The 25202-nt window shown below is 34.8% G+C and overlaps 2 protein-coding genes across 2 annotated transcripts in view; both read left to right on the top strand.

Moving 5' to 3' along the window:
- LOC126774679 (putative phosphatidate phosphatase) overlaps positions 1–9023 on the top strand; it is a 97165-nt gene extending 88142 nt beyond the window's left edge. The window contains exons 4-6 of the mRNA XM_050496214.1: positions 3724–3885; positions 5590–5766; positions 6359–9023. Coding sequence (XP_050352171.1) covers positions 3724–3885; positions 5590–5766; positions 6359–6472 — 453 coding nt within the window. The 3' untranslated portion in view covers positions 6473–9023. The remainder of the gene's footprint in view (positions 1–3723; positions 3886–5589; positions 5767–6358) is intronic.
- A 475-nt stretch (positions 9024–9498) lies between these two features.
- LOC126774683 (putative phosphatidate phosphatase) lies at positions 9499–21355 on the top strand. Its single transcript, XM_050496219.1, has 6 exons — positions 9499–9731; positions 15872–16023; positions 16541–16738; positions 18198–18359; positions 18923–19099; positions 19766–21355. Exons 1-6 carry the CDS (start codon positions 9674–9676, stop codon positions 19859–19861), a joined length of 843 nt encoding a protein of 280 aa, XP_050352176.1. The 5' UTR covers positions 9499–9673; the 3' UTR covers positions 19862–21355.
- The last annotated feature ends 3847 nt before the right edge of the window (positions 21356–25202 follow it).

The following is a 25202-nucleotide window of genomic DNA, read 5'->3' as shown; positions in this document are numbered from 1 at the left end:
TAATGTTAGTTTAAACATAAAAGAATATTAAAATAAATAAAGTAAGAAAATAAAGCGCTTAACATCATAAGAGGTCGTGCTTAAACTATGCATAGCAAAAGATAAATCTACTAACGACAATGTTTATGGGCTTATGTGAAGATCTATGTTCCTTTAAACCGTAAGGTATGTAAAGGCTGTTTTACGTGTCATTTTGTCATCTAATGTTCATTAAATTCAAAGCCTGTGAGCGAGGATCGTGACCATTAATAAATACAAGCCTACAGTGAATTGATAAAAAGTTTCATTTCTAATAGTTTATGCATTTATTTTTAATATATACATTTCTTACACTTTGTAGTGAAGCCTCTATTAATTATATAGACCTTCGTTTATTTATTTATTTTTTAATCAAATTCATGGAGTGTCTGATTCTTCTTCTTCTTCGAGTGCCACTCCGACTAGCGAAGGTTGGCAGTCAGCTTTAAATACTCCTTCTTGTTCTCCTCGAGGCGAAAGAGTTCGGCAGCACTCGCGATTCCCGTCTATTCACGGATGTTGCACAGCCAAGACTTTTTTCTGCGCCCAACAGCTCTCCTTCCGGCAACTTTTCCCATCATAATCAGTTGCAAAAGTTCATATCTTTCATGCCTAAGCACGTGTCCGAGATATGCAACTTTTCTCTTCTTGACAGTCTCCAAAAGTTGCCGTTTTTGGTTGACGCGTTCCACGTTCGAGACCTTTTGAGTCCAACTAATGGCCAACATACGTCTATAAGCCCACATCTCGAAAGCTTCTATACGTTTCTATAGTGTCTGATTAATGAAAATGAAAAATTAATTTTAGACTTACAGTTATAGCAGCCAATTGACGGCCATTTGTGATCCTTTTGTTGAACGATATGGAAAATGGACATGGAAAAACTTAAAATTTTTCCATATCTCGTAAAGAAAGTCAAAGCAAAGAAAAGACATTAGATCCATCCTCTTTTTTAGCCTGGCTGGCTTCTTTAGAGCGTGGGGGACCTAATAATATATACCCCGAAAGACACCAAAATATAAAGTTTCATTTAAAGTATTTTGCATTGCGTTAAATTAACCATCTCGTGCAAATTGGTTTGATTGAGACTTGCAGTCGATATAATGTGCAATAAAAATAAATTTGACTGCTATCTCGTTTGCTTTTACATAATATTTTTAATCTCTGTATAATCATTAAATATATATTGTAAGTGTACGTGGAGATACATTGTTTAAATATACCTATTGTCTAATTTCTGATGCATTTAATTATAATAAAATAACTTATATTAAGCAAATAAACGAACGTCGATAACAAGATTCTTAACATCTGAAATCGCTTAATCAAATCAAAAGGTCAAAAGTATCATAAATAATTTATTATGAATTATGTGGAACGCTACTTGTCGTTCATTCCTTGTGAAATTGCTCGCCTAAGGCTCCCCAGTCAGCCTCGCTGACCACGTAATTACTAAATTACACCGGCTTAGTATGCAAAACGCGAAAAATAAATATTTTCCCAGTTTATAAAAGCAACAGATCGTTATAACCGCCAATTTTGGTATAAAAACGATTATCGACTATGTGAAACTTGTTTTCGATCATGGACCCGATTCAATGATTGACGTATGGGCGATGATGAAAAGATTGTATAATAACAAGGTATGGCATGTAAACAATGGTATGATTAATATCAAAAAGGAAAAAATTAAAGTAGTCGAATAAGGTTTTAATCTTTTTATTAAATTTATGATTAAATTGCCAACGAGCAAAAAGGTTACTTAATTTGAAGTATTTTCCTTTATAAACATTAGTACTGTAGTTGCTGATTCAGTAGCCCTTATCTACATAGTCATATGATCTAAGTTGTTATGTTGTTATATCACACTAACTCATTAACCATATTGGAATAGAGATTGCACAAGATATTGCTGCTCAGCGATACGCCAATTATTGTTGAGAAATTACACTTAAAGCCTTGCTGTTACTACCTGTATTGTTATATATTTAATATTAAGTTGAATTAAAAAAAAAAAACAAGTTTAAATTTAAAATTGATTTAAATGCATTTTCTCAAAATTATTTTAACAGATACTACAAATGAGGCGGCATTATAACATGCAAACTTGTAAATCAAGTATCTCTTGAGACGTAGCGGCGATCAGTCAAATAAACAAAGTGGAACGCTTTGACCGTAAAAAATAATAATTATCTGACAATTTACAACTATACCGACCGGTTACACTAAAGAAGATGATTGGCGTATACTCGTCAAGAATGCCTTGCAGAATGGGATATAATTTTATAGCCTAGTATTTGCATTTAAAATTACGTTTAAGCTATAATATCGGGAGTTAAGTAGCTATTCATAGGTTATCGCCTATTTCATTCAATTCGATTTCGCAATTATTTTATGAACGAAAATGGCATGAGAATATCTGTCGTAATTCTATGATAATTAAAGTTGCAGTTACGACTGATTACATATACTTTCTGAGCTAACTTTGTAATGTTTATGATATGTAACTTTATGATTATGTATTAATCAATCAACTTAGATGTCTTATTGAATCTTAATATGAACATGAATTTCAAGCTTATCAGGTCAATAGTTTAAATTTAAAGCGAGTGAAACTGCGAATCGCGACTCCATATATGATAGTATTATATAATAAAATCTTCTCCGAAACGCGCTAAATCTTCTGGTATATCGTTTATTGTTGGTTTAGTACATATATATAGATAAACGTTTCTGTTAATATAAGTGTACGAAAAAGGCATTAGACTTTATAATATATATATGTGCATCGATTGTCTAATAGTTACCTTATAAGGCTTTAGGTCCTGATATGCTCGACTAATGTCGATGAGTTTGTTGCTCAGTGCCTAATTCTTCTGGTCGCATTGCCGCGATTACATATAAAAGTTATTATTCTATTATAATTACTGGTGGTAGGGCTTTTTGCAAGCTCGTCTGTGTAGGTACCACCCACTCATCAGATATTCTACCGTTGTGTTCCGGTTTGAAGGGTGAGTGAGCCAGTGTAATTACAGGCACAAGGGAAATAAAATCATAGTTCCCAAGGTTGGTGGCGCATTGGCTATAAGCGATGGTTGACATTTCTTACAATGCCAATGTCTGAGGGCGTTTGGTGACCACTTACCATCAGGTGGCCCATATGCTCGTCCACCTTCCTATTCTATAAAATATATATATATATATATATATATATATATATATATATATATATATATAAAAGTGAGGGAATAGAAAGTCCAAAATATAATAAGGAGAAAATATAAGTAGTATGTAATGTGGGCGCAAACATATTTTGCATTCCACTTAAAATTGGTTGCCGTGACCGAAATTCGGTCGACAGACCCTTAATTTCAATGCTATATCGATCTTCTTTTTTCATAATTACTGCAATAAGCCTAATAACCCATAATTAATTTTTATTCCAATATTTCTCATTGTGTTCAATAAATTATTAATAATCAATAAATAATTAACCGATATGATAAAAAAGCTATTATTATCTTGAATTCGCATAACGTTATTTGTTAAGAATAGACTAAATTGTTTGATACGTTGTCTTGCTTGGATTATCTTTTTAAATGAATATGAGGAAATTTTCTCGTAGTCGCTAGATCTGAACTTATTAGTTTTTGTTTTGTTTTGAAAAATTATGAAATCTAAATATTGTTTTTTTTTTGTTGACAGGTGTGCAAGCCTGATATCGATTGCACTCTGCCGGAGAACAAGTGGCGGTATATTGAGAAGTTCACTTGCCTCGGAACTGATGATAAGCTGAAGAAGGAGATGAGATTGTCTTTCCCAAGTGGACATTCGTCTTTCTCTGCATATACAATGTTCTACTTTGCGGTAAGTTATTTAATTATACAATTTAAGGTTTTTTTTTGAATGACCAATTTTAGAACAAAAATATAATTTACATCCAAAAAAGTTCTCTATGCACGCCAGTTAAAGAGTTCCCATTCAGAAGTTAATGAAATATTTTTATACATCTTAAAATGCATGTCTCATCTTCTAGATATAAATTCATATCCGTATATAAAACTTAATTACTGAATGACTGTAAACGTGCAGAGACTAAACTGTAAGATATACTTACAATTTACTTAATACTATGTATACTAAGTGAAGATTTGATAACTCTCGGTTATAAGAGAGGCGCTTCGCTCGGATCGTCGGTATCATCCCATCAGTGCCCTTAAATTACATTATTTTTAATATACTTATTTGTCTTGATAGATAAAAATTGTCGAGTACAATATTGAAATTAGTATTTACAATCAATATGTTTATGAATAATAAAATTATTAGTTTGATATATTTTGATAAATACGATTAATGAGAGAGCAGAATTGAATAAAACATCTGGCGCGAGTATCGCCATTCATCGCATGCGTCGTACCGTTGTAAAACTTCAAAACTATCCCTAAAGGATGCATTTGCGTCGATGCATTGCGTACATACATATATTAAATATAACTATATAGATAAATTTTGATGAAAAACTTGGAAGGAATCAAAAGTTTTGACAAAAGATAGTCAAAATTTACTCATCGATGTTACAAAGACAACCATAATATATCTTCGTATCAGAATTGCAAACCTTTCTTGAACATTTCTAATAGATACTTTTGTATATTCACTTTTTTATTATATAAAAGATTTATAAATTTTAAACGTTCTGCTTTTTATCGTTCTTACAGTACAGTAACACTTTACACGATTAGTTAATCGCTAAAGTGTAAGGCTACCTACAGTAACAGCCTGTTAATGACTAACTGCTGAGCTAAGGCCTCCTCTCCATTTTGAGGAGAAGGTTTGGAGCTTATTCCACCACGCTGTTCCAATATGGGTTGGTAGAATACACATGTGGTAGAATTTCGATGAAATTAGACACTTGCAGGTTTCCTAACGATGTTTTCCTTTACCGTCATGCACGAGATGAAATATAAACACAAATTAAACACATGAATATTAAGTGGTGCTTGCCCGGATTTGAACCCACGATCATCGGTTAAGATTCACGCGTTCTAACCACTACGCCATCTCGGCTTATTGTTCTTAATTTACATTAACTGTATTTGAACACACTTGCTCATGCCCCATAGCGGTTCTGACACATTCTCCCCTATAACGTCTTACCGTAGCGCGTTCCGCCCCAATAAGTGCTGTAAAAAATTACCCTATGAATACATAATATAAACTGTCTATTTATATGTATAATCAAATGTCTTAGAACTAATAGCTTCGTGGTATTTTTTATTTATGTTACCTTATATTTACCTTTTGCAAGAGTTCATAATGTTCAACTTTGTAACTTCAGGACAATTAATCAGTAAATAGAATAAAAACAGGATTACATCATCACACTATTTATGTAAAAAAATAAGCCTGGTCTGACATTAAATTTTAGTATAATTGCGCAATAGTATAATTACATTTACACATTTAATTTAAATATTGTCTCACTTTCTATACACGCATAGCATTGAAATAATTTGTACTTGCGAATCAAATAAAATTAGAATATTGAAAAAAATACATATATTCCAGATGTATCTTCACAAACGTTTCACATGGCGAGGTTCGAAGCTCCTCCGTCACGGCATCCAGTTCGTGCTGATCATGATGGCGTGGTACACGGTTATGACGCGAGTGTCCGACTACAAGCACCACTGGAGTGACGTACTCGCGGGCTTCAGCATTGGGATCATATTCGCAGCTGTTGTCGTAAGTGATTAATTTTTTTTATATATTATTTAATTATATTTAATACCAGCTAAGCCCGACAAAGCCCGAAAATCTTAGTTCCCAAGGTCGGTGGCGCATTGGCTATAAGCGATGGTTAACATTTTTTACAATGCCAATGTCTAAGGGCGTTTGGTGACCACTTACCATCAGGTGGCCCATATGCTCGTCCACCTTCCTATTCTATAAAAAAAAAAAAATACGTGAAGTAAAAAAACTTTGTACCCCTTTGACAATTGCGACTAACCTTGGGAACTAAGATTTTATATAAGGTATATAGCCGTGCCTGCAGTTAAACTGGCTCACTCACCCTTCCAACTGGAATACAAGAATATTAAGTATTACTATTTGGCAGTAGAATATGTGGTGGCACTTACCCAGACGGGCTTGCACAAGGCCCTACCACGAAATAAATACAATCGGTTAAAAGTGAAGAATACTTGTTTTCATTACTACAAATCATCAAATACTGTAAGAATAATATATATTGCGACTATTGGCTTACATTTTTTAAAAGAAAAATAAAAATAATTTATTAAAATAAATTAAATACATATTGACGTTTTCTCAACAGTTCACCTTCATATCTGATCTCCGCAAGACGCCACGCAGACAGACAGTCAACCACCACGACAACGAGCTGACCACCAACGGCAACACCCGGTCAGCAACCGGGTGGAATGTTTGACAATCCCCCGACTCCCATAGCTCGTTGAGCGAGGAGCCATGACCACCGAACGTGTCATGGATATCCCATGAATACATGGACTCGTAACGAAACTGCTTACGTGAGCATTTTCCATTATTTTACACGTAAAAGTGTGACAGTGGTAATTATATGAACTTAGTGCTATTTTGGTATCCGATAACATACAGTGCGAACGACGCATTACGAATACGGGCGCGTCTCGTTTTTACGTCACTTGACAGCAATGTCAAATTATTTGACATTTGTTGTCAAAAATAATAAATATGTCAAACTTTATGACAATCTAAAAATATGTACAGATAAATATTTTCATTATACAACTTTAAAACAAACATTATTAAAGCGTTACTACAGATAATTTATTTTATCAAAATATTTAAACTAAAGACAATTTGACGTAAAATGAAACGTTTCAAGACAAGGACTTCATTATAGTATGTTATTTGATTGGAAATTAATTCTGAATGTTTTATTACCTTACACGAACGTATTACATGTAAATAGTAAATAATTGTAAACTGTTAGCCTATGTAGTTTCAACAAAAAAATGTTTGGTCTAAAATAATGACCAAATTTAAAAAAATAAATGGACATGAACAAAATATTGTCTATTTCATCGAAATGTATGTTATTATGTTACTACATTAAAGTTATAACAGGCTTACTCATAAACGTTGTTCAGCGGGGGTTTCGTTAAACACTAATTTCTCTCTTTCAATTAATCATCCCTCTCCAACAAAATTTAAAGGAAAAGCCGTTTATGTCTCAGCGATAGGTATACGTAAATAGGCGAGTCCCGCTAAAACTAGAAAGAACCGGATATGAATGCACAAAAACGCATTCGTTAGCTTCATTATCTTTTCAATGCAAAATAATTTTAATTCTTAATGCCGTCTGGAAAATTTAGGTCCGGATTAGCGGGACTGTACTGATTTTGAAGAGCGATATTTTGAATAAAATAATTCTCCTAAATATTACTGTTCGTGATTTGTTGTTTTAAATTCTAATTTTCCATACGAACATCGATCAACGTGATCGATAACAAAGTTCTACAAATAATTATTTAAACTCGCGTCTTCCATACGAATACATATTTCATATTGAATAATTTGTCGGCTTGTCACGTTTAAGTACTTGTATGACATGTCATAACTATTTTAACGTTATGTACATATACGTATGGCATTTGAATAGAATATGCACAAAGAAGTTTATATATGTATTTTTTATTAAAAATAAAAAAAAAAAATTTAATCCAATCGCAGCTATCAAAATAGGCATTAAAAAGCTTTGTTTTTTAAAACTATTATTATCTAATGCATAATTACTTCGTTTTAATTTTATTTAACATTCGCATACATTTCTCTACTTACAATTTATGATTTTTTTTTCTTCTTTTCTGTAACTTACACTATACATATACCATAAAAATACAACGTAATATTCAAAAATTTAATTTTAATATCAATTATGCTTATATCATAAATTGTCAATTTGTAGTAATTAATTCACTTAGTGCAATTACTAATGTATAAAAATATCTACCTACTGTCGTAAGAAATCGCTGTAATAAGTACATTTAAAATATTTTTAATTATCTTGGTGGAGTTGAATAATCATAAAAGTGTGTTTATAACATCAAATATATTAATATTAGCTTAAAATCATATCTGAATATTTAGATTACAGTACAATTATGTTAAGTTTATTTCGAAGCATTTTTTACCAGATTTCTAAATGAATGTGAACGCATTTCAGGTAATATATACCGTTTTTTTTGTTAAATAAAGAAAATCAACACGCTCATTTATATAAAATATTTATTTTTGTAGTTGTAGATAAAAAATACCCAAGTCTTGAAGACAGGGGTTGTATTTTTACTCTGTGATATATTATTGTAAATAATTAAAAGAAAAAATGTTGCAGTTTTATTAGTTTTTAGAAAATTTTATACTTTTATGAGTATTACGCGAATTTTCAGAGGTGCATTTTATTCATGTAATACCTACAAAAACTTTTTTATTCTATGTGTTATAAATAGAAATTTTGGCGGGAAAAACAGTGTAAAACATTTTACTTAATTTCATATTAGTTATTAAAATTTTGTGTGTATATTATACGTAAATATTTATATTTGCTTTGTGCCTACACACTTATGTATTTTAAAGAATGTAAGGTTTTTTTAATGTAAGAAATATTATATATAAATGCAATGATTACGGAAATAGTTGAGGCATAAGAGTTTATAAAAAAAAATTGTGTTTGTAATTCATAATGTAATTAGTTTTTGAGAATCTATAATAATTAATATTTTAAGTCACATTTTAATTAAAAACTGTTGTTTTATAAAAAGAAATATTAAGAATATAACGTGTACAACATTTACAATGCACTTAAATTATTTATATTGTGTAGTTTTATGAGCGAACACTGCCTACTACTAAATTTTTTTTGGCAGCTATTTATTATATTTTTTAATAGTATAATTAGAATAAGCATACAGAAGCATAATAAATACGTTTTAAACTAAGACATGTTTTTTATTAAGTGCTTATTATAATGCTAATTTTATACGAACAGCGCCATCTATCAAAGACAGTGGCAACTAAGAAGAAGTTTATAATTAGTTTACGTAGTATATAGATGGCACTAGTAGTCAAAATATAATTTGATTTTAGTTACAATATGACCTAGAGTATAAATACTTGCATCAAATAGATAATAGTCTTTATGCATTTGATATTGAACTCAATTTCTAAAAGAAGAACATTTATTTACTTTAGGTTCTTATTGACGCCCACGTATCGACAGGTTGTGAATTTTGTTTTCACTTTTCCATTTCAATCATTTAATTTGAAATTTTAATAACCAAAGAATAAAGTCTAATTTGCAATACACGATAATCCACACGAGACTTTTTCATTCAATGACGGCAGAAATGACTAACGCCTACCTTATATTACAGATTACATTTTATCAAATCCTTTATCATTGAGATTTCTGTTCGCACGCGAATCGGACAATTTCATTTAAAAAATAAAATGTTTTAATTATTGTTAACATAGATTAGCCCTTCATTAGATCCGTTTGGTGTAAATTCAAATGTAGAATGCAACAGATAACATAAATAATAGAACAAAATTATCTTATTAATCAGTACCTAATATTTTAATGTGAAGTATGGCCGTGGACAAATTGATATGGAAGATTATTTTGGATATCCTTGTATTAGCTTGTGGTAAGTACAAATATATTTTTATTACCAATTACTTAGTCAATATAGGGATCGTGATTTTGTCAATGTGTGCGAAACGTGTTTGTATGTCAAGTGGTACTCAGACTTGTTGTAACTTTGACTTGGAAACATACATTACTTATAATGTAGTTTATAATCATTTTTTTCATGTAATCCAATGTCAATACAAATGTTGATTTGTTAAATATTTTTTAATAATAAATAAGTTCCAATTGAACGAATTTTTTATTATCTTAACATTTTGCTATTATGTATTATGTATTTGAATATTACATTTTAGATAAATACTATAAGACTCCATAAATATATTATAAATATTTAATCTTTAATAGTATATTTTTGATTAACCTGTTATATTCAAACTTGACACTAAATATATAATAAAATAAGCATAAATGCTGAAACAAAAGATATTTTATAATATTATTTCCAACACTTATTTTCTGTATCCACGTTATGCACTTAATCACTTCAGCGATGATCGTATACATATATGAACACAATAAATAAGAATAAAAGAAATAATTGTATGTAATGCAAACACAGAATGCAAAAATATAAAACACATACAAAGTAACTTATATACATATATATAAGTGATCAGTAGTATATTTTCCTTATATTTTTCCGACTCACCTCTGAAACTAAGGTTACAAGACATTAGTAACTTTCTTAATTAGGCGATAGTGTGCGATCGGCTTAGGTCTAAATAATAACCGCATTTTAGCAGATTTTTTTTAACTCGCTTTGGGCAATATATGTGAAGGTGGAGTTTGGACTATAGTTCTAAATTGGATGACAATGGAAGAAAATGAAAAATGTCTTAAATATTTTTTTTTATTTGTTAATAACTTGTTTTTCTATTTAGTATTTAATGGAGCGTCTGATGTTTTTCGCTCATGGCCGAATTGACAATGTCATCTTTAGGTAAATTAAAAAAAAACAAAACGAACTTAATTTTGCATCTTTTTTTACATCCTATCTAAGGCACTATAAAAATTTACTCAGACAAGGTAATCTCTTTATAACGTTCTTAGTGTTAATCGCGTTATAATTGTTTGTGGCATTAAAAGAAAGGGATTTTTTAAAAAACGATACATAGAAAACTAACCTCTATTTACACATGTAAATCGAATAATATTTGTATTAAAAATCCAAAAAAGAAGGTATATAATAAATGCATTTCTCATACAATCAAACTTCAAATTGTTCTTCAAGGGCAATGACCGAAAAATATTACAAATAGCATCTATGGTTTTATATTATCTTAAAACAAACATTGCGTTCGTATCTACTAGTTAAAAAAAGTTGAATTTTTTAACTGTTACAACATACTTTACGCAAGGAGGTTATCTACCTCCTGATTACTTGGCTGAATGAAATATTCATTAAAATTAAAGATGTCAATATCTAGGATTATAATAATCGACAACTCAAACAAAAAATGTCGGAGATAATATTTATCTAGATCTAAAGTGTACAGTTTACATTAACAGCCTGTGAATGCCTCATATCTGGGCTAAGGCCTCCTCTCTTTTATTTTGAGGAGAAGCTTTGGAGCTTATTCCACCATGCCGCTCCAATGTGGTTTGGTGGACTACACATGTGGCCAAAATTCAGTGAAATTAGACACATGCAGGTTCCCTCCGAATATTCTCCTCCACCGTCAAGTACGAGATGAATAATAAATACAAATTAAGCACATGAAAATTCCGCGGTGCTTGCCCGGGTTTGAACCCACGATCATCGGTTAAGATTCACGCGTTCTAACCACCATCTCGATTTTTATCTTTAGTCTTTTATTGAGTAAGTCTTAATCATCAATGGTTTTGACATGTGATTTAAATTTATAAGATGTACTGAATTTACGAACTCGGAAACTTGGTTTAGCTTTACTCCTCGATTTTATACAATGACTAGCTTCCGCCCGCGGCTTCACTCACGTGTTAATGGGGGGAAGTACAGATGCTTGTTACCAAGAAATAAACAAACAAATTTCGCATTTATAATATTAGTAAGGATAGTTATATATTGAGACCAAACAATAGATCGTCAATGTTTACAACTTCTAATGCGGAAGAGGCAGTACACCGTAAAATTGCAACTTCAAAGTCGTTACAATGTTTGCATTTAGAAACCAAAACAGATTCAGTATCCTAAAGATTAGATATACATTATTTTTAAACATTTATTTATTTATGGTATTGGCCATATCGCCTGTCGATAATAATTTATTCGAAATTGGCCCTTTGGTACGAATTAGGTTTTTCTTATACAATGTCCTCCTTTTTTTTTTTTTTTTTCTCGCTGGAAAAACACCTTTATGTGTTTCCCCCACATAAGGTGGGGGGGTATGTGGGACTCGCCGGCGCTGAAGGCGCCGGAATACCCACTAAAAACCAGCGGTACCCACTCCATCTTGTCGGGGGACGTCACGGGATCGCTTGCGCATACTACCGTGCCGTCCCGACGGTTGGCCCGCTTCTGCGGGCCTCCAAATCCTAGGGGGTACGCGGGGTACAGAGACCCTCTGACCCCGGCGACACTCACGGCGGGAGGAGAAGATGCGCATAGCGCTGGCGTCTTCTCCCCGGTCTTCTTCGACGAAGCGGGTCAGCGGAGGCACTCTCCTCGCGCTCCCGCTCCGCGGCCTCCTTCTGCGACATGACATTTTCGCAGAAGGAGACCATCTCCATCCAGCACCTTTCGCTACCAAGCATGGCATTTATCACGCTCGGCAGCGAAAGGTCTCCGCCGATTAAAGTCGCCAGGGAAAGGCGCTGAGGCCCCCAAGCGGCACACTCCATCAGAGTGTGGCATGCCGTGTCCGTAGGCGCACCACACTCGTGGCAGGAGGGCGTTACCTCCCGCCTGACTATTCCGTGCAGGTACTTACCGAAGCACCCATGTCCAGTAAGCACCTGAGTCAGTCTGAAGGTCAGTGTGCCGCCTTTTCTCGTTACCCAGCGACTCAAGTGGGGACGGATCGCCTCCACTGTCGCCAGGCCTGCTGATGGGGACCTCAGATCCTCCTCCCACCTGCGAATCAGGGGTTGCTGGGCGAGAGTCCTGATTCGCAGCACCTCCTCCAACCCTGGACGGTCGCCACGCGACCTCACTTCCGCCCGGAACCGGTACACTTCCGCGAGCACCTCCGCCTGGAGCTCCCAAGGCGGATCGCCCGCGAGAAGTGTTGCCGCCGTCCACGACACCGTACGATATCCGCGTATCACCCTCACCGCTATGATTCTCTGCGGCCTTCGCAATAGAACCTTGTTCCGAGCGGTGAGAGCGTCCACCCAGATGGGAGCACCGTACAGAGCCATGGACCGCACAACACCAGCGTATAATCGCCGGCATGGCGTTTCCGGCCCTCCTACATTTGGTAGGAGCCGGCTTAAGGCAGCAGCAGCGTTGATGAGCTTCGGGCCAAGTTGGACAAAATGCTGCCCGAAGCTCCATCTTCCGTCCAGGGTCAGGCCCAGATACTTCATGTGGGCCTGCACCTTAATCACCGTCCCCTGGATACAATGTCCTCCTGACCAACTCCAGCCACGGAGGCCAATCTCAAGAGAGATTAGCCAATTGCACATAACATATTATAGTGCGCAACACAGATGTACTTTCTATTCCCTCTCTCTCACAATACGGAATGATGAATGATGAGTCACGAAAATGTATAGACTTCTAAATTCGGGACATAGTGCTGCGAATGCGTAATGAGAATCTTCAACTGAAACAAACCAATACAATAAAGAATTAAGGGCGTACACAGATAACAACCAGATCTAACCAATATATGTACGTTCAATAAAGATATCTATCATAAAAGGTATCGAACTTGTGATCTAGACGACCTTGAAGTGGTCAGGGTATCAGTGCCGCTGCAACAAATGATCTTTTTTTTATTGACACTACTTATTTGGCTTAAAGTCACAATGAATAATGACATTGAGCTTATCTTTCGATATCAAATCGACCACTTTCCTTTACAGTTCGCAAAAGACAAATGATTCATATGGACAAAGTGCATACATATTTTTATATACTATGAATAAACTTTGGGTTGATATACAGGGATTTCTTTGAGATGAGTTCCTTATGTACAGCGGATGCGCTTTGAGAAACAAATCCTCTTAACGTTTTGGGTTGATAAAAAACTATATAAGACGGTTCCTCTCCATGGGCCTGGATTCTCTTCGAGGACTTCCCCCGAATCAAATTAAAGATGTGAGGAAGGTTGCCTGTTTGATGCACCTCATAGCTTTGGCTCAATTCCAAGTTCCTCAAGGATTAGTTAAATCCGACACGTATTTAGGAATCAGAACTGTCTCAATATTCTTCAACGAATACAGTACCATGGATACATAAACATTATTATAAACTAAAATCTAATAATGCTTTTGGAATATAGATAGACTATTTATTTAATTTATGTGTCTATTATGTTATGAGAATTCGTTTGTACTTATTTATATGTAAGCCTCTTATTACACCACCAACTCCAAAACTGCTTAAATCATTTGAATCGGCTCATCTGCATGAAATGGCTAATTAGCCACAAGATCCATTATATACTACAGATACAATAAATACATTTAAGAATGTTTGATTCTAATGTATTATTTTTATTTAATAAATTTTATCATATACCTATATATAAGAATAACTGACTGACTGACGCACAGCCCAAACTACTGGGACCAGCACCATGAAATACCTACGGGTTAGTTTTACACATTATTATTATTATGAAATAACTGTATTGCACACTCACATGAAAAAAAGACATACAAGTAAAAAAAGAAAACAAAGCTTATGAAAAGTCATGCTATATAAACATAATTGCGGACTGTAATATGCATGCATGCAAAGGATGGTCTTATCACTCAAGTAGTGATCTCTTCCAGACAACCCTGTATCTTAATACTTGCAGGACATAACGGGCAAGTGCGTTATACATACATATACCTACATATATCTAAATGTATACAATATATTCATAAATATACATATATACATTTATATACCATACAACATATATCAATACATATTTACATATATGTATTTATGTATACATAGTAAGCTAAGCAATGATTTTTTAATATTTAATCCCTAAGGGAGTAAAAGTTTGCATGAAAATCCTTCATTTTTGAAGGACCTATGGAATTTGGTACTTAGTAGTTAGTCAGTAGTAGTACTGGATTATGACGTCGGTGAAGCGTTAAAGCCAGTCATTTATAAAACTAGAACGAATCACTTGACAGTGTTCTCTAGGAATTATTTTATCTTATCGTATTAATTAAATAATTACATATTTTTACAGATACCTTGAAATAAACTAACTTACTATAATATGTTTATATGAGTCATTACTTAGTAATCAATACGCTACGATGGACTATCAATCTAGCACTATTTGCAATTCTTCGATCAAACCAAGTGTTGATAATTTTGCCTATAAAATCAGCTTGAACAAGCTTTTCTACAACTGCTGAATATTTTTTTCCAAAAAAAATCTAACATCAAAATTTGGCTAAATATACGCTTCAAATAAAAACTGGTACTATATCTATGGAATAAGCAATACTTAAAATTTGATTAAAAAACAAAAAGTTTTACCTGAACATATACATACAAATACATGTATATACAGTCGAATTGAGAATCTTCCCTTTTTAGATAAAAATTTACTATGTTGGTGATTCCGTTGACACAGTTGACAGTGACCTTCCGCTTCAGGGTTGAGGGTTCGATTCCCGCAACGAGTCTAGCGCTATTATGAATATATATTATGAATAATATGTACATCATACGGCTGTTACCTATACACAAGCCTTTTGCTTACCTAAAGAACGGACGATCGTGTGTTATGAAAAAATTATATAAAATGTTTAAATAAGTAATAAGTTTAACCAAAATTTATATTGTATAATAATCGGCAGCAGTTAAACTCAAGCGGACAATAACCTTAACATATAAAATAACACTTTTTATAACAACTGTTCCAAAAACAAATGACGCTAACTCGTCATCTCATGATGGTCTAAATTTTACAGGACAAACATTGTTTTATCAGGTCCATGTTGAACTTGTCTTAACATTTGCGTCCTTTTTTCCAGTGGGTGTACCGTTGCTAGTCCTCCATCTAATCGCTGAACCGTACCACCGCGGTTACTTCGCCGACGATGACAGCCTAAAGTTGCCATATAAAGAGCAAACGGTATCCGAGGGTCTTCTGGCGGGAGTCGGATTCGCTTTTATTGTAGCCACGGTAATAATTGTCATATATTAAGTTCTAGGAAGAATCTGTTACTACGACATAAAGAAGAATTTATAGAATTCTAATTTTCGCCGCGGCGAACCTACGTGTTCAAAAGGGCGGGGGAAGATGTACGTGAACGGTACCTTTGCCTGTTCCTCGGGTTCAAGCTTGCTTCAAGTTAGAATAACTTACATCAAAATTGGTTCGGAGGTTTAGCCGTGAAATCATAACAGACAGACGTACGGAGTTACTTTTAATTTATATACCGTTTAACATATCTCCATAAAAATCGGTATGGATAACTATTTGAGTAGTTAAGATTATTTTCTTTACTTCTCTTCTTTCTAATAGTTTTATTTTGTTTACACGAAATTAAACTATTATTGATTACAGTATTTCAGATACATAAACCATATTTAAAAATATGTCATAATTAGTTAATCAGTCTCAATAAACCTAATCACATTTGAATATTAATTAAGCCTGTATAAAAGTTCATCGGACTTTAAAAACATCTTATTCCTAGGTTGTATTAATCGAAATAGTTCGTGACAAACAAGGAAAGGGCGTTGGCGAGAAGTTCCTCTCCGGTTCATTGATATCAGGATGGATATGGGAGAGTTACACCACTATTGGCGTGTTTGCTTTCGGCGCGGCGTGCCAACAGATGACCGTGAATTCAGCCAAATATGTCATAGGAAGACTAAGGCCTCATTTCTTTGATGTAAGTATTCGTAACAGCCTGTGAATGTCCCACTGCTGGGCTAAGGCCTCCTCTCCCTTTTTGAGGTGAAGTTATTTACGTGATGGTAAATGATAGCAGTCTGGTTTCATACTGAGTAGGTATAGGAAATTATTTACTAGACAAATGGTCCTAGATTGTTTACATACTTATATCGCTTAGAAATATGGTTTTCTAGTACTTTTATATATATCGTTGGCTTTATAGCTATGAGGCTGCAGATCGAGTCTCTGGGGCCAGACTAATAAGAAGCTTTATATTTTTTACTGCTGTTTCATTAGCAGACTGGAGATTGGAAGGCAAGGTTGCCTGATATTTGTCAGATCGTGATGGATTTTCATTGTTTGATAGATTTTCATTGTTTCATAGCCTACTTCCATCAGGCTATGAAACAATGAAAACAGACAGTCACCTGCCACGGCGTACACATGGCTCCAACGTGTCTATTGCGTGCGTTTGACTATGATCCTTCAAATCCAGACTTGCATCTCTGACACCGAATGTTTTGTCTTCTTTTAAACGTCAAATTACTAATGACAGAAAGAAAAACTTCGCAAAGGATAGTGTTCTTTGCGAAGTTTGAAGTTGCGTGTTTGAAAATGTTGTTTTTATTATCCACGACTACAGTATTGGGATAATTAATGTATTATTAAGAACTGCTTACGATTCATGCATGTCTCTAATTGTATCTGTGCGTTGAATGCCTGTTATCTACAATAGATTTAAAAAATTTATACGAGCATGTTCTATAAGAATATGTTCGTGTATTGTAACAGTTATTGTTCTATTGTGCATAATTATTTGCATTAATTTTTAACGCGATACGGCTTAAGCGTCAATAAAATATATTTTTTATATACTTGATAGTTTATGCATTTTATTACATAATTCATTGATAAGATTTATTACCTTTAAATTATATGATTGTTTCGATAAGAAAACAATGAAAAACATATGTCGGATAAACTATAAAATAACATTCATCATTTTTCCAAGTACTAAGTTAATTGAGATTTAAAATTATTTATCAGTCATAAAGTTAATTAAGTATGCTATTGTATTAACCATGGTTATAAATTTGATACCATGATATGATGATATCTTATTTCTTAATCATATTATTGTAAAGAAGTTAAATAAAGCTGTCTATGAATGTCCTCAAGTTGCTTTAGCTTCCTATTTTGAGAAGATTTTTGGAGTTAAATTCAACACGCTGCTCGCATTTCATCGCATGCAGTTTCCCTTACAATTTTGTCATTGAACGCCGAGCGCAAGATGAATTATAAACACAAATTAAGCACATAAAAATTCAGTGATGCTTGCCTGGGGGTAACCCCCAATTCCCGTTTAAGATTTAACGTCACTAGCTGTCCCAGCAGTATAGGATCCTTTATTCTAAATAATTATCCATTATATTAAATTCGTATTATTATATTTTCAGGTATGCAAGCCAATCCCAAGGGCGATGTCAAGCTTGAATAGCTCGGGTTATATCCAAGACTTCAGTTGCATGAATACAAATGCAGCTCAACTAAAGGACATGAGGCTGTCATTTCCCAGCGCTCATTCAAGCTTCGCTATGTATACCGCTATTTTCTTCATCGTAAGTCTTTATTTCCTCGCAATTACTAATAGGAGAATTTTATAAAAAAAGATTCCACCTTAGATTTCTCAGAAGATATAATCTTTATTTATTTGAATAATTCTTGTAGCAATATGGTATATATGTATAAAAATTTATGTATTGCATATCGTGTCTGACAGATTACGTTTTAAGCCGCTAGATTTAATTTAGATAAATAGATACTCTTTTATTATCCATCACAAGTAATATAAACACAGAAGTATTTATCAAAATAAACACATTTGTACAATATACCGCTTTGTCACCTAAGGGGTCCCTACCGCCAGTTAGACATCGTAAGAAATATTAACGATCCCTTACATCGCCAATATGCCACCAACCTTGAGAACTAAGATGTTATATTCCTTGTATCTCACTGTCTCACTCACCCTTCAAATCGGAACACAACAATATGAAGTACTATTGTTTGGCAGTGTAATATCTGATGAGTGGGTGTTACAAATCCAGATGCGTTTGCACAAAGCCCTACCACTAAGTTAATTACTTCATTATTAATATTAAATGTATTCTCATTGAAACAGTTCTACATACAAGTGAAAGGCAAATGGCGGGGATCTAAGCTGTTAAGACACGGGATACAATTCGCTGTACTAATTGCTGCGTGGTACGTGGGTCTGTCGCGGGTGGTAGACCACATGCATCATTGGAGCGATGTGGCTGTTGGCTTCGCTGTTGGTGCTGTGTATGGAATTATTGTGGTAGGTTACCTGTGCTTAACAACAAAGCAGTATTAAGCTACGTTATCTTAGATATATTACAATACTATAAAAAAATACAAGAAGCCTAGCAAAATGTAATTAATTTACAATTCTATTTCCTTATAAAGATATCAATAATATTATTTTTTTTTAATTAAACTATATCGCTTGTAGCAAAAAAAAAACAAAATTTCAGGTCCCTTAACGATGTTTTACTTCACCACTGAACTGATGATGTCCTTCTGATCTATTTCGGTCTTGGCGCCCAATCTCAAAAGAGATTAGCCAACTGCGCAGAAAGTGCAAAAGTGTGTGCGCAAACGCAGATGCACTCACTCTCATAATCCGATGGGAAGGCAATTCGACACGACCGAAAAAAATTCAGGCGCTGGGGCCAACGGTTTTACGTGCTTTCCGAGGCAGGGATACTCCACACTTCCAATTTCCAGACTCCAGGCTGCTACTGAGAATCTTCAACAGAAAAAAACCAATAACTTTTTACTGGCTCGACTTGGGGCTTGTACCTAGGTCATCGGGATCTGGAGTCTTATATCTAGCCACTAGAGAATTATAAACACTCATACCGACACGCCCTCACTCGGAGCCGTCTTGGTTCGAATATTAATAATATGTTTTTCTAATTGAAATAATTTTGTTTGTTTTCAGTTTGTGTACATATTGAAACCTAAGAAATACGGAGTTCCGGGCACTTGGGAGATCACACAGCCAGAAATCCTACCGAGACCGGTGCTCGCTCGATGATCTCTTGTAAATTAATTAACAAATCTATAACATAATTATATTTGACGAAAAGACTAAATACGAGATTTACATTTAAAATGTAATTTGACTGACAGTGCACTACTACAGACGCAAAAAGGTCTCCAACCTGATTTCGCTTTGTTATTAATATTCTATGTTGTTAATATTCTTGAACAGATATGTCTTGTCGCTGATTGGTTAAATATTCGCTTCAACCACAGCTATTGACCAATGTCCATTCAGATTAAAGCCGAATACAGGAGACTGATTTCGTCCAAAAGATAAGAATTTAACTTAAATAACAATAAATATCTGTGAAAATACTTCTTTACAAAACTATTAAAACCTAATAAAATATATGTTAAAGAAAAATATAATTATGTCACTTTAATTCTAAGATTAATTATTTTTATTTATTAAAAAGGTTAAAGTTTATGTTATGTAAAGTATACGCTTTCAAAATCCATTGACTCCATTGATGGCTTTTATTATAGCGTCTTTTTACCAATTTAATTTTAACGAAGTATGACGAAACATAACATGAAAACATTTGCCAATGCAAATGTTTTCATCATAAAGCCTTAACGTATTATATATTATAATTTAAAATCGAAAAACAGATACAGCAAACAGCCGCCGTAATTAGTCGCCTCGCTTAAAATTACACTGTAACGTAATTATTTAATGGAAAATTTCACTCGTAAAATACGCTTACTTTTAGCAAAGCATAAAATATTTTACCATCTGCTATTACTATGGCATTTAATGTACGAATTAATAAAGCTTAATTAATTCGTACATTAAGGAGTTTAAGTTATCGATTGGAACTCACGACTTTACTTATAAATGTCTAGGGGGTGATTAGTTAAACAATACTGTCTTCTTCCTTCGAATGTAAACCAATGATGATAAAAAGAGACATTCAATGGTTTACTTAATACCTACTAAAAACGTTTATAAGTTAGACCGTTAATTTTGACATACAATCACTTATAGTAATAAAAACCATTTCTGACCAATGGCTGCCAACTATATAGACATCCTAGGACCCATTTGGTATATATGAATCAACAGTTAATTTTTAGGTACATATAATTTTTGATGATTGGTATACAGGGACGACTACAAAAGACCATCATCGACATATCATCGACGCCATTTTTTGTACCTTATTAAGCGTACCTTATTAAGTTTCTTCTGTAATGTTTAGGAACCAGGGGCTTCACTATACTAAACTGTACATCCTATCCTTATATATTATAACAATGTAAAAGCGACGTAACTTGAAAAGCAACATGACGGACTGTAACGGACTGGGACTTTTGAATTCCAATTGAATTTGCTTATGTGGTATCTACATTATTTATAGTAAATATAAGAGTATTTTTATTAATATATACTTATTTAAAAAAATTAAATTATGTACCTAAATTATCGCCAGTATTGTTATAGACTTAGACAATAAGATATATATTAAATTTTTATTTAAACACATATTAACCATATTTTTATTACTTCGCAATAAAAAGACCTTTTCCATATAAATGAAGTATTTTTTTGATATTTAAATTATAACAATTACAAAACGTTCCCTATTCAATTCCGATCCAACTTTGAATCATCTGTATTTATTCGAATCGGAACCGAACTGATATGATGTTAACATATACCGTTGTGTCAAAACCAAATTTAAGTCTTAACTCTTATAACAATAGTCAATAATTAAATGAAATAATAGAAAAACAGCAACGATCACGCTTCGATTCGATTGCGATAAAGTGACAATGTGTTAGTAGAATTGTTTTGCTTTAGTCATGATTGATACAGTAACAGCTACAAGACAATGGCGTTGCTATAGCAATGCAATTAATGCAATGTACATGATTCAATAAAATCAAATTTAATTTTTTACTCTTACAACAATAGTCGATAATACAATTAAATAATAGGAAAACGGAAAAACGGCAACGGTCACGCTTCGATTCGATTGTGAAAAAATGACAATTTATTAGAATTGTATATTTTGAACGTTTACCTCACTTCAGAACTCTTCCCCCATGCCACTTCTATAGGAATTCTTATCATCGAAGAGACCACAAAGAATCTTCTATCATGTAATATTTTTTAAAGGAACTGTGACCTGTGTAGAGTAACCACGGATTTGAGACATAAGAAACATTTTGTTTTGACGCCATGTAAATCTTTAACAAAAACTAAACCTTACACAAATAAGATACATTAATATCATAAGTTTATCTCCTGAACCAATATTAGTATATTTCCAAATGTAAAATGTTTGATTCGTTTAATAATTGATAAAATGAGATGAAAATTTTATAAACACTTTACTGAAAGAAATTAATATAGTGGTACAGAGCTTCCACTGCTCCCAACGATTAAAAATTTAGGGCTCATAATAGATAAGTCGCTCTCTTGGGTTTTTCAAGTAGCAGAGGTGAGTCGAAAATTTTTCTCCTCCATTGGCTCTCTCAGGCGCTGGAAAAAGTTTTAGCCGTATAAAACCAAACTCGCCTTAGCCAACTCTTTGCTATTACCCCTATTGGACTATGCCGACTCGGTCTATTTAGATATTTCTAAGGAACTGCTAAATAAACTAGAGCGCTTACAGAACATGTGTATTCGCTTCATATTTGGTTTATGTAAATGTGATCATATTACCTAGCATCGTAAAACACTAAAGTGGCTACCAATACGGTTGCGTCGAAATATGCATGTCCTTTCTTTGCTTTATACCATACTCTACCATCCTCAAACTCCAACCTACCTAAAAGAGCGGTTTACCTTCCTTGACCTCATACACCAATCAATTTGCGCTCTGAGCAAGACAATAAATTGCTAATCCCTCTGAGTTGCACTAAAATATACAGCAATTCCTTTACGTTTAAAGCAGTCAAACTATGGGTTTCCCTGCCTCGAGAAATTCGTCAAGCTGAATCCGTACATATTTTTAAGAGTCGTTTGCATAATTATTATCTATCAATATAACTATAGCATGTTGTATTATCATATGTATATGGTTATTTATTTCTTATATAAGTTTATATGTATGTATGTATAAGTGTATATGTATGTAAGTTGGTATATTACATATTTGTATTAAGCTCAATAAATTTTAAGTATAAGTTGTTCCGCACACTATGCCCGATTAGTGATCCTGGCTAAAAAACACATAAACAACACTAAAAAACACAAAACAAGCCGATTATTTGACCATCTTAGTCGGGTGGCAGATGCTGCGAAAGAGCAGTTTCCTAACGCGGAATTAGTGTTTTTGGGGGATTTTAATGCTCACCATGAATCATGGTTGAAATCCCTCAAAACTGACCATGCTGGAAGAACTGCTCATGCTTTTGCTCTCACACACGACTTGACCCAACTGGTTGATCAGCCCACCAGGACCCCAGACATTGATGGGCAAGCGCCTTCTCTACTGGATCTTCCGCTGACTTCTCATCCGGTGGAATATCAGGTTGTGGTTCAAGCTGCACTTGGTTCTTCGGATCACGGCCTTATATCCACCAAAGTGCCACAGGCCAAGCTGCCGCCTTCAATGGTATGCAAACGTCGCGTTTGGCACTATAAGTCGGCAGGTGGGTATGCGCGATTACTATGCGTCAGTCCCTTGGAAGGAACGTTGCTTCAGTGGGAATGACCCGACAGCTAGTGCCGCTGCTGTTGCTGATGAGATCATGTTGAGAATGGAATACTACATTCCTAGCTCAGATCTCATCAATAGGGGTACGCACTACCAAAAAATATATCCCTAATATGAACCTTTGCTTCACTCGTAAATGTGCCGACGCTGTATCATCTAAGCAGGCGGCATATCGCGCGTGGATCAACGGCTGCATTAGTGGGGCTTCTAACATTGACTGACTGAAAGCAAACTACAATAAAAATTCCAAGTCCTGTAGGAAGGCATATACGAGAGCGAATGCACAGCGCATTGTACAGATTGGTCATGACCTTGTGTCGCATCCTAGGGGCTCCCGTAGCTTCTGGCGTCTGACCAAGTCTGTGCAAAACAATTTCTGCCAACCTTCGCTGCCACCGCTCAGAAATCCGGATGGATCGCTAGCTCACAGTCCGAAAGAGCAAGCTGATCTCCTGGCTAAACTCTTTGCCGACAATTCCGTCATCGATGATTGTAGTGCACTGCCACCTACAATACCTGAATGTGGCCATACGATGCCTGACATCAAAATCAGGCAACGTGATGTGCGTGCGGAGCTGCAATCACTTGATGTACGGAAAGCTAGCGGTCCCGATGGAATACCAGCCATAGTGCTGAAGAAGTGCGCAGCGGAGCTGTCTCCTGTGTTAAGGCGCCTGTTCCAACTTTCTCTCTCTTCGGGATGTGTGCCGGAAGCTTGGAGAAGAGCTAATGTGCAAGCGGTTAACAAAAAAGGGGATCGGTCTGACCCGGCGAATTATCGGCCAATAGCTATCACCTCAGTACTTTGTAAGGTGATGGAACGGATTTTAAACAACCAACTGATCCATTACCTAGAAGATCACTGTCTAATTAATGATCGTCAGTACGGGTTTCGACCAAAACGGTCCACAGGTGATCTTCTAGCGTACGTAACACACCTCTGGGGTGAAGCTATCGACAAGCATGGAGAATCGTTGGCTGTCAGCCTCGATATCTCCAAGGCTTTCGACAGGGTCTGGCACAGAAGTCTTCTCTCCAAGCTACCGGCATATGGTCTGCCTGCTCAGCTATCCACCTGGATTGCCAGCTTCCTACACAAGCGTAGCCTTCGTGTTTTAGTAGATGGTTGCGCTTCACAATTCTATGTAGTGAATGCTGGCGTCCCCCAGGGATCTGTGCTATCTCCCACACTCTTTCTTTTGCATATCAATGATATTTTTTTTATTTTTTTTTTATATTCGCCGGGAGGGCAAATGACTCTACTCCACCTGATGGTAAGTGGTAGTAGAGTCCAAACGCGACGACGGCCAGTACAGACGGGAAAAACGTTCTGCACTAGCCGCCTTCGCCTTGCCGGCCCGCAAGATGCCTCTTCACGCCTCGTTTGAAGGAACCCGGGTTGTAAGAGGAGGGGAACACGTGAGCTGGTAAGGAATTCCATTTTTTGGAAGTGCGACAAAGAAAGGAGTTGCCAAATTTCTTTGTTCGCGATGGAATTGATGTCACAGTTAGGCGGTGACATCGAGAACCAGCTCGCGTGGACTTAAGAAGGAAGGGTAATTCTGTACAATGCGCTGTGCATCCGCTCTCGTGTATGCCTTTCTACAGGACTTGGAATTTTTATTATAGTTTGCTTTCAGTGAGTCAATGTTAGATGCCCCGCTA

Source organism: Nymphalis io, chromosome 17 (genome assembly GCF_905147045.1).
Source record: "Nymphalis io chromosome 17, ilAglIoxx1.1, whole genome shotgun sequence".
Classification (NCBI taxonomy): domain Eukaryota; kingdom Metazoa; phylum Arthropoda; class Insecta; order Lepidoptera; family Nymphalidae; genus Nymphalis; species Nymphalis io.
The sequence above is the reverse complement of the archived record's forward strand: the minus strand, read 5'-3'. Positions and strand labels throughout refer to the sequence as shown.

What these genes read in the sequence shown, in the direction of transcription:
- LOC126774683 (XM_050496219.1), top strand. Translation starts at nt 9,674, where the DNA reads ATGGCCGTGGACAAATTGATATGGAAGATTATTTTGGATATCCTTGTA. An exon ending in TATCCTTGTATTAGCTTGTG is followed by an intron (nt 9,732 to 15,871) that starts GTAAGTACAAAT and finishes CCTTTTTTCCAG; the next exon opens with TGGGTGTACCGTTGCTAGTC. An exon ending in TCGCTTTTATTGTAGCCACG is followed by an intron (nt 16,024 to 16,540) that starts GTAATAATTGTC and finishes TCTTATTCCTAG; the next exon opens with GTTGTATTAATCGAAATAGT.